Source organism: Taeniopygia guttata, chromosome 37 (assembly GCF_048771995.1).
Source record: "Taeniopygia guttata chromosome 37, bTaeGut7.mat, whole genome shotgun sequence".
Taxonomy (NCBI): Eukaryota; Metazoa; Chordata; class Aves; order Passeriformes; family Estrildidae; genus Taeniopygia; species Taeniopygia guttata.
In genome coordinates this window covers 438,571-456,049 of record NC_133062.1, presented here as the reverse complement: position 1 = coordinate 456,049, position 17,479 = coordinate 438,571, and the positions used below count along the sequence as shown (strand labels likewise).

General features: G+C 48.2%; 1 protein-coding gene across 1 annotated transcript in view; it reads left to right on the top strand.

Annotated features, from left to right (window-relative positions):
* The window catches only part of LOC115491844 (DNA polymerase delta catalytic subunit), a 76,800-nt gene that overhangs the window by 49,712 nt on the left and 9,609 nt on the right, over nucleotides 1-17,479 (top strand). Inside the window, exons 16-22 of the mRNA XM_072921562.1 lie at nucleotides 2,237-2,384; nucleotides 3,168-3,242; nucleotides 6,231-6,368; nucleotides 8,151-8,326; nucleotides 10,216-10,368; nucleotides 13,460-13,562; nucleotides 15,414-15,546. Of these exons, the coding sequence (XP_072777663.1) occupies nucleotides 2,237-2,384; nucleotides 3,168-3,242; nucleotides 6,231-6,368; nucleotides 8,151-8,326; nucleotides 10,216-10,368; nucleotides 13,460-13,562; nucleotides 15,414-15,546 (926 nt within the window). The remainder of the gene's footprint in view (nucleotides 1-2,236; nucleotides 2,385-3,167; nucleotides 3,243-6,230; nucleotides 6,369-8,150; nucleotides 8,327-10,215; nucleotides 10,369-13,459; nucleotides 13,563-15,413; nucleotides 15,547-17,479) is intronic.

Genomic DNA, 17,479 nt, shown 5'->3' with positions numbered 1-17,479 from the left:
GGGATTTCCGCGGGGATTTCTGCCCAGGTGTGTTCACCTGTGCCCAGGTGAGCTCACCTGCGGGTCCTGGCAGGGTAAAGGTGTCACAAAATGGGAATTTGGGTGAATTTGGGACCATTTCTGTGGGGATTTTTGGGATTTCCGTGGGGATTTTTGGGATTTCTGCCCAGGTGCGTTCACCTGTGCCCAGGTGAGCTCACCTGCAGGTCCTGGCAGGGTAAAGGTGTCACAATAATGGGAATTTGGGTGAATTTGGGGCCATTTCCGTGGGGATTTTTGGGATTTCCGCGGGGATTTTTGGGATTTCTGCCCAGGTGCGCTCACCTGTGCCCAGGTGAGCTCACCTGCGGGTCCTGGCAGGGTGAAGGTGTCACAGGACCTGAACCAGGTGAATTTGGGTGAATTTGGGACCATTTCCGTGGGGATTTTTGGGATTTCCGTGGGGATTTTTGGGATTTCCGTGGGGATTTTTGGGATTTCCGCGGGGATTTCTGCCCAGGTGCGCTCACCTGTGCCCAGGTGCGCTCACCTGCGGGTCCTGGCAGGGTAAAGGTGTTACAGGACCTGAACCAGGGTTATTTTGGGTGAATTTGGGACAATTTTTGTGGGGATTTTTGGTATTTCCGCGGGGATTTTTGGTATTTCCGTGGGGATTTTTGGGATTTCCGCGGGGATTTTTTGGGTTTTCTGCCCAGGTGTGTTCACCTGTGCCCAGGTGAGCTCACCTGCGGGTCCTGGCAGGGTAAAGGTGTCACAAAGTGGGAATTTGGGTGAATTTGGGACCATTTCTGTGGGGATTTTTGGGATTTCTGTGGGGATTTTTTGGGATTTCTGCCCAGGTGCGCTCACCTGTGCCCAGGTGAGCTCACCTGCGGGTCCTGGCAGGGTAAAGGTGTCACAGGACCCAAAATGGGAATTTGGGACCATTTCCGTGGGGATTTTTGGTATTTCCGTGGGGATTTTTGGGATTTCTGCGGGGATTTTTTCCCAGGTGAGTTTACCTGTGCCCAGGTGAGCTCACCTGCGGGTCCTGGCAGGGTAAAGGTGTCACAGGACCTGAACCAGGGGGAATTTGGGGGATTTTTGGGGGATTTCCATGGGGATTTTTGGGATTTCCGTGGGGATTTTTGGGATTTCTGCCCAGGTGTGTTCACCTGTGCCCAGGTGAGCTCACCTGCGGGTCCTGGCAGGGTAAAGGTGTCACAGGACCTGAACCAGGGGAATTTGGGTGAATTTTGGGGGATTTCTGTGGGGATTTTTGGGATTTCTGCCCAGGTGTGCTCACCTGTGCCCAGGTGAGCTCACCTGCGGGTCCTGGCAGGGTAAAGGTGTCACAAAATGGGAATTTGGGTGAATTTGGGACCATTTTTGTGGGGATTTTTGGTATTTCCGTGGGGATTTTTTGGGATTTCTGCCCAGGTGTGCTCACCTGTGCCCAGGTGAGCTCACCTGCGGGTCCTGGCAGGGTAAAGGTGTCACAAAATGGGAATTTGGGTGAATTTGGGACCATTTTTGTGGGGATTTTTGGTATTTCTGTGGGGATTTTTTGGGATTTCTGCCCAGGTGCGCTCACCTGTGCCCAGGTGGGCTCACCTGCGGGTCCTGGCAGGGTAAAGGTGTCACAGGACCTGAACCAGGGGAATTTGGGACCATTTTTGTTGGGATTTTTGGGATTTCCGTGGCGATTTTTGGGATTTCCGCGGGGATTTTTTCCCAGGTGTGCTCACCTGTGCCCAGGTGAGCTCACCTGCGGGTCCTGGCAGGGTAAAGGTGTCACAGGACCTGAACCAGGTGAATTTGGGACCATTTCCGTGGGGATTTTTGGTATTTCCGTGGGGATTTTTGGTATTTCCGTGGGGATTTCTGCCCAGGTGCGCTCACCTGTGCCCAGGTGAGCTCACCTGCAGGTCCTGGCAGGGTAAAGGTGACACAAAATGGGAATTTGGGTGAATTTGGGGCCATTTCTGTGGGGATTTTTGGGATTTCCGCGGGGATTTTTGGGATTTCCGCGGGGATTTCTGCCCAGGTGCGCTCACCTGTGCCCAGGTGAGCTCACCTGCGGGTCCTGGCAGGGTAAAGGTGTCACAGGACCTGAACCAGGTGAATTTGGGACCATTTTTGTGGGGATTTTTGGTATTTCTGTGAGGATTTTTGGGATTTCTGTGGGGATTTTTTGGGATTTGTGCCCAGGTGTGTTCACCTGTGCCCAGGTGAGCTCACCTGCGGGTCCTGGCAGGGTGAAGGCGGCGCTGGCGGAGGAGCAGGACCCCGAGCGGCGCCAGGTGCTGGACGGGCGTCAGCTGGCGCTGAAGGTGAGCGCCAACTCCGTCTACGGCTTCACCGGGGCGCAGGCCGGGCGCCTGCCCTGCCTGGAGATATCGCAGGTGAGACACCTGGGCGCAGGTAACACACCTGGGCACACCTGGGGACAGCTGGGACACACCTGGGCACAGCTGGGGCACACCTGGGAGGGGTTTGAGCACACCTGGGATATCCTCAGACACACCTGGGCACACCTGGGCACACCTGGGCACAGGTAACACACCTGGGGCATACCTGGGCACACCTGGGCACACCTGGGCACAGGTAACACACCTGGGGCACACCTGGGCACAGCTGGGCACTACTGGGCACAGCTGGGGCACACCTGGAATAGCCACAGACACACCTGGGCACACCTGGGGCACACCTGGGCATACCTGGGAGGGGTTTGGGCACACCTGGGCACACCTGGGAGGGGTTTGGGCACACCTGGGGCACACCTGGGCACACCTGGGAGGGGTTTGAGCACACCTGGGATAGTCACAGACACACCTGGGCACACCTGGGAGGGGTTTGGGCACACCTGGGGCACACCTGGGCACACCTGGGTACAGGTAACAACGCACCTGGGCACAGGTAACAACACACCTGGGCACAGGTAACACACCTGGGTACAGGTAATGGCACACCTGGGCACACCTGGGAGGGGTTTGAACACACCTGGGATAGCCACAGACACACCTGGGAGGGGTTTGAGCACACCTGGGATAGTCACTGACACACCTGGGCACACCTGGGCACCCCCAAACCCCACCTGGGGAGCCCAGATCACACCTGGGCAGGGCCAGGCCTCACCTGGGCCTCACCTGAGCCTCACCTGGGCCTCACCTGAGCCTCACCTGCAGAGCGTGACCGGCTTCGGGCGCCAGATGATCGAGAGGACGAAGCAGCTGGTGGAGAGCGAGTACCCGGATGTGCAGGTAACACACCTGGGCACAGGTAACAGCATGGCTGAGCACAGGTAACACACCTGGGCACACCTGGGCACACCTGGGCACAGGTAACACACACCTGGGCACACCTGGGCACACCTGGGCACAGGTAACACACACCTGGGCACACCTGGGCACAGGTAACAGCACACCTGGGCTCAGGTAACACACCTGGGCACACCTGGGAACAGGTAATGGCACACCTGGGCACACCTGGGCACACCTGGTACAGGTTAGAACACACCTGGGCACAGGTAAGAGCACAGCTGGGCACACCTGGGCACAGGTAACACACCTGGGCACACCTGGGCACAGGTAACAACACACCTGGGCACACCTGGGCACACCTGGGCACAGGTAACAGCATGGCTGGGTACACCTGGGCACAGGTAACACACCTGGGCACACCTGGGAACAGGTAATGGCACACCTGGGCACACCTGGGCACACCTGGTACAGGTAACAACATACCTGGGCACAGGTAACAGCACACCTGGGCACACCTGGGGAGTATTTTAATGGGGTTTTTGTGTATTTTAATGACATTTTGGTATATTTTAATGGGGTTTTTTGGCAGATTTTGGGTTTTTTTGGGTTTCTCACCCCAAATTTTCCCCCAGGTGGTGTACGGGGACACGGACTCGGTGATGTCACCTGGGGGCACTTTTGGTGTATTTTAATGACGTTTTGCTGTATTTTAATGACGTTTTGCTGTATTTTAATGGGATTTTGGTATATTTTAATGGGATTTTTTTGTATTTTAATGGGATTTTGGTATATTTTAACGGGATTTTTGGGTTTTTTTGTGTTTTTTGCCCAGGTGGTGTACGGGGACACGGACTCGGTGATGTCACCTGGGGGCAGTTTTAATGAGATTTTGGTGTATTTCAATGCGGATTTTATGTATTTTAATGATATTTTGGTATATTTTAATGGTTTTTTTTTTAATTTTAATGTGATTTTTGGGTTTTTTTGGTGTTTTCTGCCCCAGGTGGTGTACGGGGACACGGACTCGGTGATGTCACCTGGGGGCACTTTTGGGGCGTTTTAGTGATAGTTTGGTGTATTTCAATGGGATTTTGGTGTAATTTAATGACGTTTTGGTGTATTTTAATGGGGTTTTTGTGTATTTTAATGTGATTTTTTGTGTTTTTTGCCCCAGGTGGTGTACGGGGACACGGACTCGGTGATGTCACCTGGGGGCACTTTTGGTGTATTTTAATGGGTTTTTTTTGTATTTTAGTGAGGTTTTGCTGTATTTTAATGGGATTTTGGTATATTTTAATGTGATTTTTGGGCAGATTTTGGGTTTTTTTGGGTTTCTCACCCCGAATTCTTCCCCAGGTGGTGTACGGGGACACGGACTCGGTGATGTCACCTGGGGGCAGTTTTAATGAGATTTTGGTGTATTTCAGTGCAGTTTTGGTGTATTTTAATCGGGTTTTTTTGTATTTTAGTGAGTTTTTGATGGATTTTAACAGGGTTTTTGTGTACTTTAATGGGGTTTTTGTGTATTTTAATATGATTTTTGTGTTTTTTGCCCCAGGTGGTGTACGGGGACACGGACTCGGTGATGTCACCTGGGGGCACTTTTGGGGCAGTTTAGTGATAGTTTGGTGCATTTTAGTGCAGTTTTTTTGTATTTCAGTGAGTTTTTGATGGATTTTAACGGGGTTTTTTTTATTTTAATGTGAATTTTGGTATAATTTTGGGTGTTTTTCTGCCCCAGGTGGTGTACGGGGACACGGACTCGGTGATGTCACCTGGGGGCACTTTTGGGGCAGTTTAATGACATTTTGGTATATTTTAACGGGGTTTTTTTCTATTTTAATGTGAATTTTGGTTGAATTTTGGATTTTTCCCCCCAGGTGGTGTACGGGGACACGGACTCGGTGATGTCACCTGGGGGCAGTTTTAATGAGATTTTGGTGTATTTCAGTGCAGTTTTGGTGTATTTTAATCGGGTTTTTTTGTATTTCAGTGAGTTTTTGATGGATTTTAACGGGATTTTTGTGTATTTTAATGTGATTTTTTGTGTTTTTTGCCCCAGGTGGTGTACGGGGACACGGACTCGGTGATGTCACCTGGGGGCACTTTTGGGGCATTTCAGTGATAGTTTGGTGTATTTCAATGGGATTTTGGTGTATTTTAATGCGGTTTTTACGTATTTTAACGGGATTTTTGTGTATTTCAACGGGGTTTTTGTGTATTTTAATGTGATTTTTGGTGTTTTTTGCCCCAGGTGGTGTACGGGGACACGGACTCGGTGATGTCACCTGGGGGCACTTTTGGTGTATTTTAATAGGATTTTTGCATATTTTAATCGGGTTTTTTTGTATTTTAATGATATTTTGGTATATTTTAATGGGATTTTGGTATATTTTCATGGGGTTTTTGGTGTTTTTTTGCCCAGGTGGTGTACGGGGACACGGACTCGGTGATGTCACCTGGGGGCACTTTTGGTGTATTTTAATGCGGTTTTTACGTATTTTAACAGGGTTTTTCTGTATTTTAATGACGTTTTGGTGTATTCTAACGGGGTTTTTTTAATTTTAATGTGATTTTTTTGTGAATTTTGTGTTTTCTGCCCCAGGTGGTGTACGGGGACACGGACTCGGTGATGTCACCTGGGGGCACTTTTGGGGCGTTTAAATGAGGTTTTTCTGTATTTCAATGGGGTTTTGATGTATTTTAGTGAGTTTTTGATGTATTTTAATGGGATTTTTGTGTATTTTAACGGGGTTTTTTTTATTTTAATGTGAATTTTGGTTGAATTTTGGATTTTTTCCCCCCAGGTGGTGTACGGGGACACGGACTCGGTGATGTCACCTGGGGGCAGTTTTGGGGCGTTTCAATGTGGATTTTGTGTATTTTAGTGCAGTTTTTTTGTATTTTAATGCGGTTTTTACATATTTTAACGGGGTTTTTTTTATTTTAATGTGATTTTAATATGATTTTTTGTGTTTTTCCCCCCAGGTGGTGTACGGGGACACGGACTCGGTGATGTGCCGCCTGAAGGTGCCCTCGGTGCCCGAGGCGGCCGCTCTGGGCCGGGCCGTGGCCACGTGGGTGTCGGGTCACTTCCCGCCCCCCATCCGCCTCGAGTTCGAGAAGGTGCGCCCCGAATTGGGCTGGGACCCCAAAAATACCCAAATTTCCTGCCAGGGTCCTTAAAGGGGGGACTCAGGGGAGTTTTGGGGCAGTTTTGGGGGCAGTTTTATGGGGATTTTCTTGTTTTGGGGGGGATTTTCCGGTTTTTGGGGGGAATTTTCGGGTTTTTGGGGGGAATTTTCAGGTTTTTTGGGGGGGTTTTGGGGGTTTTGGGGGAAGTTTTGGGGGGAATTCTGGGGTTTGGAAGGATTTTGGGGTTTTTGGGGGGAATTTTGGGTTTTTTGGGGGAAGTTTTGGGGTTTTTAGGGGGGTTTTGAGGGAGTTCTGGGGGGAGTTTTCGGGATTTTGGGGGGGTTTTGGGGGAATTTTCAGGTTTTTGGGGGGAATTTTGGTGTTTTTTGGGGAAATTTTGGGGGTTTTGGGGGGGTTTTGGGTTTTTTGTGGAGAATTTTGAGGTTTTTGGGGAGGGTTTTGGGGTTTTTGAGGGATTTTGAGGTTTTTGGGGGGAGTTTTGGAGTTTTGGGGGTTTTGGGGGGTTTTGGGGGAGTTTTGGGGTTTTTGGGGGGAGTTTTTGGGTTTTTGGGGAGAGTTTTGGGTTTTTGGGGGGAATTTTGGGGTTTTTGGGAGAGTTTCGGGGTTTTGGGGGAATTTTGGGATTTGGAGGGGAATTTGGTGTTTTGGGGGAGAATTTTGAGTTTTTTGGGGGGAGTTTTGGAGTTTTGGGGGAGTTTTTGGATCTTGGGGGGAGTTTGGGGGTTTTGGAGGGGGGTTTGGAGTTTTTGGGGGGAATTTTGGGGTTTTGGGGAGAGTTTTGGGGTTTGGGGGGGAATTTTGGCGTTTTTGGGGGAATTTTGGGGGGTTTGGGCAGAATTTGAGGTTTTGAGGGGAGTTTCTCGGGGGATTTTAGGGTTTTTGGGGAGATTTGGGGTTTTGGGCAGAGTTTTAGGGGGAGTTTTCGGGGGGAATTATTGGGGGTGATAAAAAATAGCTATAAAATAGGAAAAAAACTGTAAAAAAAGCAGAAAACCTGTAAAAAATAGTTTAAAAAATCGGGAAAAAAATTAAAAATAGTGAAAAATAGTTTAAAAACACGGGAAAAAAAATTTTAAAAAATAAAAATAATTTAAAAATCTGTTGGAAACCCCTGCAGGTGTACCTGCCCTACCTGCTGATCAGGTTTTGGGGGGGATTTTGGGGTGTTGGGGGGGAATTTGGTGGTTTTTGGGGAAATTTTGGGGGGTTTGGGCAGAATTTGAGATTTTAAAGGGGAGTTTTTGGGGGGATTTTAGGATTTTTGGGGAGATTTGAGGTTTTGGGGGAGTTTTGGGGTTTTTGAGGGGGTTTTTGGAAGGATTTATGGGTTTTGGGGGGGAATTTTGGTGTTTTGGGGGCAATTTGGGGGTTTTTGGGGAGAATTTTGGGGTTTTGGGGAGAGTTTTGGGTTTTTTGGGGGAATTTTGGGGTTTTGGGGGGGGAATTTGAGCGTTTTTGGGGGAATTTTGGGGGGTTTGGGCAGATTTGAGATTTTAAAGGGGAGTTTTTGAGGGGATTTCAGGATTTTTGGGGAGATTTATGGTTTTGGTGGGAGTTTTAGAGGGCAATTTTTGGGGGTGATAAAAAACAGCTCTAAAATAGCAAAAAAAAGGTAAAAAAAGCCGAAAAACTGTAAAATATAGTTTAAAAAATCGGGAAAAAAATTAAAAATAGTGAAAAATAGTTTAAAAACATGGGAAAAAAAATTTAAAAAAATAAAAATAATTAAAAAATCTGTTGGAAACCCTTCAGGTGTACCTGCCCTACCTGCTGATCAGCAAGAAGCGCTACGCCGGGCTCTGCTTTTCGGGGGGCTCCGGGGGTACCCCAAAACTGGACTGCAAAGGGCTGGAGGCCGTCAGGAGGGACAACTGTCCCCTGGCTGCCAACCTGGTGACAGCCTGCCTCAGGAGGATCCTGCTGCACAGGTGGAAAATGGGGAAAAAACGGGAAAAAATGGCAAAAAACGGTGAAAAAATGGCAAAAAACGGCCGGAAACAGTGAAAAAATGGCCTAAAAATGGCCAAAAACAGCCTAAAAATGGGAAAAAATGGGGAAATAATGGGGAAATGGCCCCAAAATGGGACAACTGTCCCCTGGCTGCCAACCTGGTGACAGCCTGCCTCAGGAGGATCCTGCTGCACAGGTGAAAAATGGGGGAAAAACGGGGAAAAACGGGAAAAAACGGTGAAAAAATGGCAAAAAACGGTGAAAAAATGGTGAAAAACGGTGAAAAAATGGCCTAAAAATGGCCCAAAAATGGGACAGGTCTCCCCTGGGTTCCAGCCTGCCTCAGGAGGATCCTGCTGCACAGGTGAAAAATGGGGAAAAAACGGGGAAAAAATGGGAAAAAACGGTGAAAAAATGGCTAAAAACGGTGAAAAAATGGCAAAAACGGTGAAAAAATGGCAAAAAATGGCCTAAAAATGGGGAAATAATGGGGAAATGGCCCCAAAATGGGACAAGTCTCCCCTGGGTGCCAGCCTGCCTCAGGAGGATCCTGCTGCACAGGTGAAAAATGGGGAAAAAACGGTGAAAAATGGTGAAAAAATGGGAAAAAACGGTGAAAAAATGGGAAAAAACGGTGAAAAAATGGCAAAAAATGGCCTAAAAATGGGGAAATAATGGGGAAATGGCCCCAAAATGGGACAAGTCTCCCCTGGGTGCCAGCCTGCCTCAGGAGGATCCTGCTGCACAGGTGAAAAATGGGGAAAAAACAGGAAAAAACGGGAAAAAACTGTGAAAAAATGGGAAAAATGGTGAAAAAATGGCAAAAAATGGCAAAAAATGGGGAAATAATGGGGAAATGGCCCCAAAATGGGACAAGTCTCCCCTGGGTTCCAGCCTGCCTCAGGAGGATCCTGCTGCACAGGTGAAAAATGAGGAAAAATGGGAAAAAACGGTGAAAAACACGGGGAAAATGGTGAAAAAATGGCCTTAAACGGTGAAGAAATGGGGAGAAATGACAAAAATGGCCTAAAAATGGGGAAATAATGGGGAAATAATGGAGATTTGAGGTGGATTTGGGGTCAGTTTTGGGGTCAGTTATGTGATGGATATGGGTCAGTTTTTGGGTGAATTTGGGGTCAGTTTTGGGGTGGGTTTGGGGTCAATTTTGGAGTTAGTTTGAGGTGGATTTAGGGTCAGTTTTAGGGTGGTTTTGGGGTCAGTTTTGGGGTCAGTTTTGGGGTGGATTTAGGTCAGTTTTGGGGTCACTTTGAGGTGGATTTGGGTTCAGTTTTGGGGTCGATTTGGGGTCAGTTTTGGGGTGGATTTAGGTCAATTTTGGGGTCAGTTTGAGGTGGATTTGGGGTCAGTTTTGAGGTCATTTTTGGGGTCAGTTTTAGGTGGATTTGGCGTCAGTTTTGGGGTAATTTTGAGGTGGAATTGGGGTCAGTTTTGGGGTCAGTTTGAGGTTGATTTGGGGTCAGTTTTAGGGTCAGTTTTGGGGTTAATTTGGGGTCAGTTTTGTGATGGACTTAGGATCAGTTTGGCATCAGTTTTGAGTGGATTTAGGTCAGTTTGGGGTCAGTTTTGGGGTGGATTTGGGGTCATTTTTGGGGTGGATTTAGGTCAATTTTGGGGTCAGTTTTGAGCTGTATTTAGGGTCAGTTTGGCGTCAGTTTGGGGTGATTTTTGGGTGAATTTTGGATGAATTTGGGGTCTCTATCCCCACAGGGATCCCCAGGGCGCCGTGGCCCGCGCGCAGGAGGTGATCTCAGACCTGCTCTGCCACCGGGGGCTGGGGTGGCTTTGGGGCCATTTTTGGGTTGATTTTTGGGTGAATTTCGGATGAATTTGGGATCTCTACCTGCAGGGACCCCCAGGGCGCCGTGGCCCACGCGCAGGAGGTGATTTCGGACCTTCTCTGCAACCGCATCGACATTTCCCAACTCGTCATCACCAAAGAGCTGACGAGGGCAGCGAGTGCCTACAGCGCCCCCCAGGCCCACGTGGCCCTGGCAGAGAGGTGGGACCCCAAAAACACCCAAAATCACCCCAAAAATCCACCCAGAAACCGCAAAAACATCAAAAATCCACCCAGAAACCCCAGAAACCCAAAATCACCCCAAAAATACCCCAAAAACCCACCCAGAAACTTCAAAAACACACCCAGAAACCCCAAAAACCCACCCAGAAACCCCAAAAACCCAAAAATACCCCAAAAACACACCCAGAAACCCCAAAAACCCTAAAAAACACCCCCAAAAACCCAAAATCACCCCCAAAACACCCCAAAAACCCACCCAGAAACCCCAAAAACCCAAAATCCCCCCCAAATCCCAGCCAGTGCCTACAGCGCCCCCCAGGCCCACGTGGCGCTGGCAGAGAGGTGGGACCCCAAAATCCCCTGAAATCACCCCAAAAATACACCCAGAAACCTCAAAAACCCGAAAAACCACCCCCAGAAACCCAAAATCCCCCCAAATCCCAGCCAGTGCCTACAGCGCCCCCCAGGCCCACGTGGCGCTGGCAGAGAGGTGGGACCCCAAAAACACCCAAATTCACCCCAAAAATACCCCCAAAACCCACCCAGAAACCCAAAAACCCACCCAGAAACCCCAAAAACCCACCCAGAAACCTCAAAAACCCTAAAAACCACCCCCAAAAACCCAAAATCGCCCCAAATCCCAGCCAGTGCCTACAGCGCCCCCCAGGCCCACGTGGCGCTGGCCGAGAGGTGGGACCCCAAAACCACCCAAATTCACCCCAAAAATACACACAGAAACCGCAAAAATACACCCAGAAACCCCAAAAACCCAAATCACCCCAAAAATACCCCAAAAACACACCCAGAAACATCAAAAACACACCCAGAAACCCCAAATCCCACCCAGTGCCTACAGCGCCCCCCAGGCCCACGTGGCGCTGGCCGAGAGGTGGGACCCCAAAAACCCCTGAAATCACCCCAAAAATACACACAGAAACCGCAAAAACCCAAAATCACCCCGAAAATATCCCAAAAACCCACCCAGAAACCCCCAAAACCCACCCAGAAACCCCAAAAACATCAAAAACCCACCCAGAAACCCTGAAAACACACCCAGAAACCCCAAAAACCCAAAATCGCCCCAAAAATATCCCAAAAACCCACCCAGAAACTCCAAAAACCCAAAATCGCCCCAAAAACACCCCAAAAACCCACCCAGAAACCTCAAAAACATCAAAAGCCCACCCAGAAACCCCAAAAACCCAAAATCACCCCAAAAATACCCCAAAAACCCGCCCAGAAACCCCAAAAACCCAAAATCGCCCCAAATCCCAGCCAGTGCCTACAGCGCCCCCCAGGCCCACGTGGCGCTGGCCGAGAGGTGGGACCCCAAAAACACCCAAAATCACCCCAAAAATATCCCAAAAACACACCCAGAAACATCAAAAACACACCCAGAAACCCCAAAAACCCAAAATCACCCCAAAAACCACCCCCAAATTCCCCATTTTCCACCCAAATTCCCCATTTTTACCCCCAAATTCCCCATTTTCCCCCTGAATTCCCCTATTTTCCCCCCAAATCCCCCATTTTCCCCCAAATTCCCCATTTTTCCCCCCAAATTCCCCCATTTCCCCCCGAATTCCTGAATTTTTACCAATTTCCCATTTTTTCCCCCCAAATTCCCCATTTTTCCCCCCAAATTCCCTGAATTTCCCCAGACTTCCCCATTTTCCCTCAAATTCCCCATTTTCCCCCCAAATTCCTGAATTTTCCCCGATTTCCTGTTTTCCCCCCCAAATTCCCAAAATTTTCCTGTTTTTTCTTCCCGAACTCCCCGTTTTTCCTGATTTCCTGTTTTTTTCCCCTCCAAATTCCCAAATTTTCCGTTTTCCCCCCGAACTCCCCATTTTTCCCGAATTCCATGTTTTTCCCCCAAAATTCCCTATTTTTTCCCCCAAAATTCCCTATTTTTCCCAAATTTTTCTCTATTTTTACCCCCGAACTCCCCATTTTTCCCAAATTCCCTGTTTTTTGCCCCGAATTTTCCCAATTTCCCGTTTTTTGCCCCAAATTTTCCCAATTTCCCCGTTTTTCGCCCCAGACTGCGCCGGCGGGACCCCGGCAGCGCTCCGGGCCCATTTTCCCCCCAAACTCCCCCGAATTTTCCCAATTTCCCCGTTTTTCGCCCCGAATTTTCCCAATTTCCCCGTTTTTTGCCCCGAATTTTCCCAATTTCCCCATTTTCGCCCCGAATTTTCCCAATTTCCCCGTTTTTCGCCCCGAATTTTCCCAAATTCCCGTTTTTTCTCCCCAGACTGCGCCGGCGGGACCCCGGCAGCGCTCCGGGCCCATTTTACCCAATTTCCCCATTTTATTTTTCCCAAATTCCCGGTTTTTCACCCCAGAATGCGCCGGCGGGACCCCGGCAGCGCTCCGGGCCCATTTTCCCCCCAAATTCCCGATTTTTCCCGATTTTTTCCCTGTTTTTCCCCCCAAACTCCCCATTTTTCCCAATTTCCCCGTTTTTCGCCCCGAATTTTCCCAAATTCCCGTTTTTTTGCCCCAGACTGCGCCGGCGGGACCCCGGCAGCGCTCCGGGCCCATTTTTCCCAATTTCCCCGTTTTATTTTTCCCAATTTCCCGGTTTTTCGCCCCAGACTGCGCCGGCGGGACCCCGGCAGCGCTCCGGACCCATTTTTCCCCCTGAATTTTCCCAAATTCCCCGTTTTTCACCCCAGACTGCGCCGGCGGGACCCCGGCAGCGCTCCGGGACCATTTTCCCCCCCGAATTTTCCCAAATTCCCCGTTTTTCACCCCAGACTGCGCCGGCGGGACCCCGGCAGCGCTCCGGGCCCATTTTTCCCAATTTCCCCGTTTTATTTTTCCCAAATTCCCCGTTTTTTGCCCCGAATTTTCCCAAATTCCCGTTTTTTCGCCCCAGGCTACGCCGGCGGGACCCCGGCAGCGCTCCGGGCCCATTTTCCCCCCCAAATTCCCGTATTTTTCCATGTTTTTCCCCCCCGAATTCCTGATTTTTTCCCTGTTTTTCCCCCCAAATTCCCTATTTTTCCCTGTTTTTTCCCCTGAATCCCCGAATTTTTCCCAAAATCCCGGTTTTTCACCCCAGACTGCGCCGGCGGGACCCCGGCAGCGCTCCGGGCCTCGGGGATCGCGTCCCGTACGTCATCGTCAGCGGCGCCCGCGGACAGCCCGCCTACGAGAGGTCAGAGGTCAGTCCGGGGTCACCGGGGGTCACACGGGGTCACACGGGGGTCACCAGGGTCACACGGGGTCACCGGGGTCACTCAGGGGTCACTCCCAAAAATTTCACCACGTTTCACCCCAAAAACCCCACGTTTCACCCAAATTCTACTGAATTTTATCCCAAAAACTCCAAATTTTACACAAATTTTATCCCAAATTTTATCCCAAAACACCTGAATTTCACCCAGATTTTATCCCTAAAACCCCCCAAATTTTATCCCAAAAAGCCCCACATTTCACCCAAATTTTATCCCCATACCCCCAAATTTCACCCAGATTTCACCCAAATAGCCCCAAATTCTCCTGAATTGTATCCCAAAACCCCTGAATTTCCCCCAAATTTTATCCCAAATTTTATCCCAAAAAAACCTAAATTTCACCCAAATTTTATCCCAAACCCTCCCAAATTTCACCATAACATTATCCCAAAAACCCCACATTTCACCCAAATTCTCCTGAATTTTATCCCCAAAACCCCAAATTTCCCTCAAATTTCACTCAAATTTTATCCCAAATTTTAGCCCAAATTTAATCTAAAAAAACCCCAAATTTCACCCAAATTTTATCCCAAAAACTCCCAAATTTCACCCAAATTATCCTGAATTGTATCCCAAAACCCCAAATTTCCCTGAAATTTCATCCCAAAATTTATCCCAAAAAACCCCAAATCCCCTTAAATTTTATCCCAAACCCCCCAAATTTTATCCCAAATAACCCCAAATTTTATCCCAAAAAGCCCCAAATTTCACCCAAATTCTCCTGAATTGTATCCCAAAAACCCCAAATTTTACACAAATTTCACCCAAATTTTATCCCAAATTTTATCCCAAAAAACCCCAAATTTCACCAAAATATTCCTAAAAAAAACCCAAATTTCACCCAAGTTTTATCCCAAAAAAACCCCAAATTCCACCCAAATTTCACCCAAATTTCCACAAATTTTATCCCAAAAGACCCAAATTTCACCCAAATTCTCCTGAATTTTATCACAAGACCCCTGAATTTCCCCCAAATTTTATCCCAAAAAGCCACAAATTTCACCCAAATTTTATCCCCGAATTTCACCCAAATTTTATCCCAAGTTTTATCCCAAAAGCCCCAAATTTCACCCAAATTCTCCTGAATTTTATCCCCAAACCCCCAAAATTTCCCCCAAATTTTATCCCAAATTTTATCCCAAAAAGCCCCAAATTTCACCCGAATATTCCCAAAAAAACCCCAAATTTTATCCCAAATTTTATCCCCAAAAAACCCCAAATTTCACCCAAATATCACTAAAAAAACCCCAAATTTTCCCCAAATTTTATCCCCAAGAAGCCCCAAATTTCACCCAAATTTTATCCCAAAAAGCCCCAAATTTTCCTGAATTTTATCCCAAAACCCCCGAATACCCCCCAAATTTTATCCCAAATTTTATCCCAAAAAGCCCCAAATTTCACCCAAATATTCCCAAAAAACCCTAAATTTCACCCAAATATTCCCAAAAAAACCCCAAATTTCACACAAATTTCACCCAAAGTTTATCCCAAAACCCCCTGAAATTTCCCCCAAATTTCACCCAAATTTCACCCAAATTTTACCCCAAAAAACCCAAAATTTCACCCAAATTTTATCCCAAAAAACCCAAATTTTATCCCAAATAGCCCCAAATTTCACCCAAATATTCCCCAAAAAAACCCAAATTTCCCCCAAATTTCCTCAAATTTTACCCCAAAACCCCCCAAACCCCCCCGAATTTTCCCCCAACCCCCCCCCATCTATTCCCGAATCCGTAATTTTCCCAAAATCCCCTGAATTCACCCCAAAATCCCCCGCAGGACCCGGTGTTTGCGCTGGAGCAGAACCTGCCCATCGACACCCGCTACTACCTGGAGCAGCAGCTGAGCCGCCCCCTGCTGCGCATCTTCGAGCCCATCCTGGGCGAGGGCCGCGCCCAGGCCGTGCTGCTGCGTGAGTCAGAATTCCCAAATTCCCGAAATTCCCGAAATTCCCAAAAATTCCCAAAAAACCCCGTCCAAATCGGAGCAAAAATGGCGAAATTAGAGCCAAAAATGAGTGAAATTCACCCAAAATCGAACGAAATTAGCCCAAAATGAGCATCTTCGAGCCCATCCTGGGCGAGGGCCGCGCCCAGGCCGTGCTCCTGCGTGAGTCAGAATTCCCAAATTCCGAAAATTCCCGAAATTCCCAAAAATTCCCAAAAAACCGCATCGAAATCGGAGCAAAAATGGCGAAATTACAGCGAAAAATGACCGAAATTCACCAAAATTCACCCCAAATGAGCAGCTCCGAGGCCATGCTGAGCCCAGGCTGTGCTCCTGCATGAGTGAATTCCTGAAAATTCCCAAAATTTCCCGGAATTCCCAAAAATTCCCAAAAAAACCCAAAAATTCCCAAAAAACCGCATCGAAATCGGAGCAAAAATGGCGAAATTAGAGCGAAAAATGAGTGAAATTCGCCCAAAAAAAGCAGCTCCGAGGCCATGCTGAGCCCAGGCCGTGCTGCTGCGTGAGTGGATTCCCCAAAATTCCCAAAATTTCCTGGAATTCCCAAAAATTCCCAAAAAAACCCAAAAATTCCCAAAAAACCGCATCGAAATCGGAGCAAAAACGGCGAAATTAGAGCGAAAATACACCCAAATTCAGCCAAAATTCACCCAAATCAGCGTCTTCGAGCCCATCCTGGGCGAGGGCCGCGCCCAGGCCGTGCTGCTCCGTGAGTGAATTCCCAAATTCCCGAAATTCCCGAAAAATCCCGAAATTCCCAAAAAACCCCGTCCAAATCGGAGCAAAAATGGCCAAAATAGAGCAAAAAACGAGTGAAATTCCACCCAAATTCACCCAAAAGGAGCAGCTCCGAGGCCATGCCGCGCTGCTGCATGAGTGAGAATTCCCAAAATCCCGAAATTCCCAAAAATTCCCAAAATTCTCGAAATTTCCCAAAAATTCCCAAAAAACCGCATCGAAATCGGAGCAAAAACGGCGAAATTAGAGCCAAAAATGAGTGAAATCCGCCCAAAATTCACCCAAATCAGCGTCTTCGAGCCCATCCTGGGCGAGGGCCGCGCCCAGGCCGTGCTCCTGCGTGAGTCAGAATTCCCAAATTCCCGAAATTCCCAAAATTCCCAAAAATTCCCAAAAAACCGCGTCCAAATCGGAGCAAAAACGGCGAAATTACAGCGAAAAATGACCGAAATTCACCCAAAATGCGCATCTTCGAGGCCATGCTGTGCCCAGGCCGTGCTGCTACGTGAGTGAATTTCCAAAAATTCCCAAAATTCCCGAAAATTCCCAAAAATTCCCAAAAAAACCCAAAAATTCCCAAAAAATCACATTGAAATCGGAGCAAAAACGGCGAAATTAGAGCGAAAATTCACCCAAATTCACTCAAAATTCACCCAAATCAGCGTCTTCGAGCCCATCCTGGGTGAGGGCCGCGCCCAGGCCGTGCTGCTCCGTGAGTCAAAATTCCCAAATTCCCAAAATTCCAAAATTTTCCTGAAATTCCCAAAAAACTGCACCGAAATCGGAGCAAAAACGGCGAAATTAGAGCGAAAATTCACCAAAATTCACTCAAAATTCACCCAAATCAGCGTCTTCGAGCCCATCCTGGGCGAGGGCCGCGCCCAGGCCGTGCTCCTCCGTGAGTGAAATCCCAAAAATTCCCAAAATTCCCGAAATTCCCAAAAATTCCCAAAAAACCGCATCGAAATCGGAGCAAAAATGGCAAAAATAGAGCCAAAAATGAGTGAAATTTGCCCAAAATTCACCCAAATCAGCGTCTTCGAGCCCATCCTGGGCGAGGGCCGCGCCCAGGCCGTGCTGCTCCGTGAGTCAATTCCCGAAAAATCCCGAAATTCCCGAAATTCCCAAAAATTCCCAAA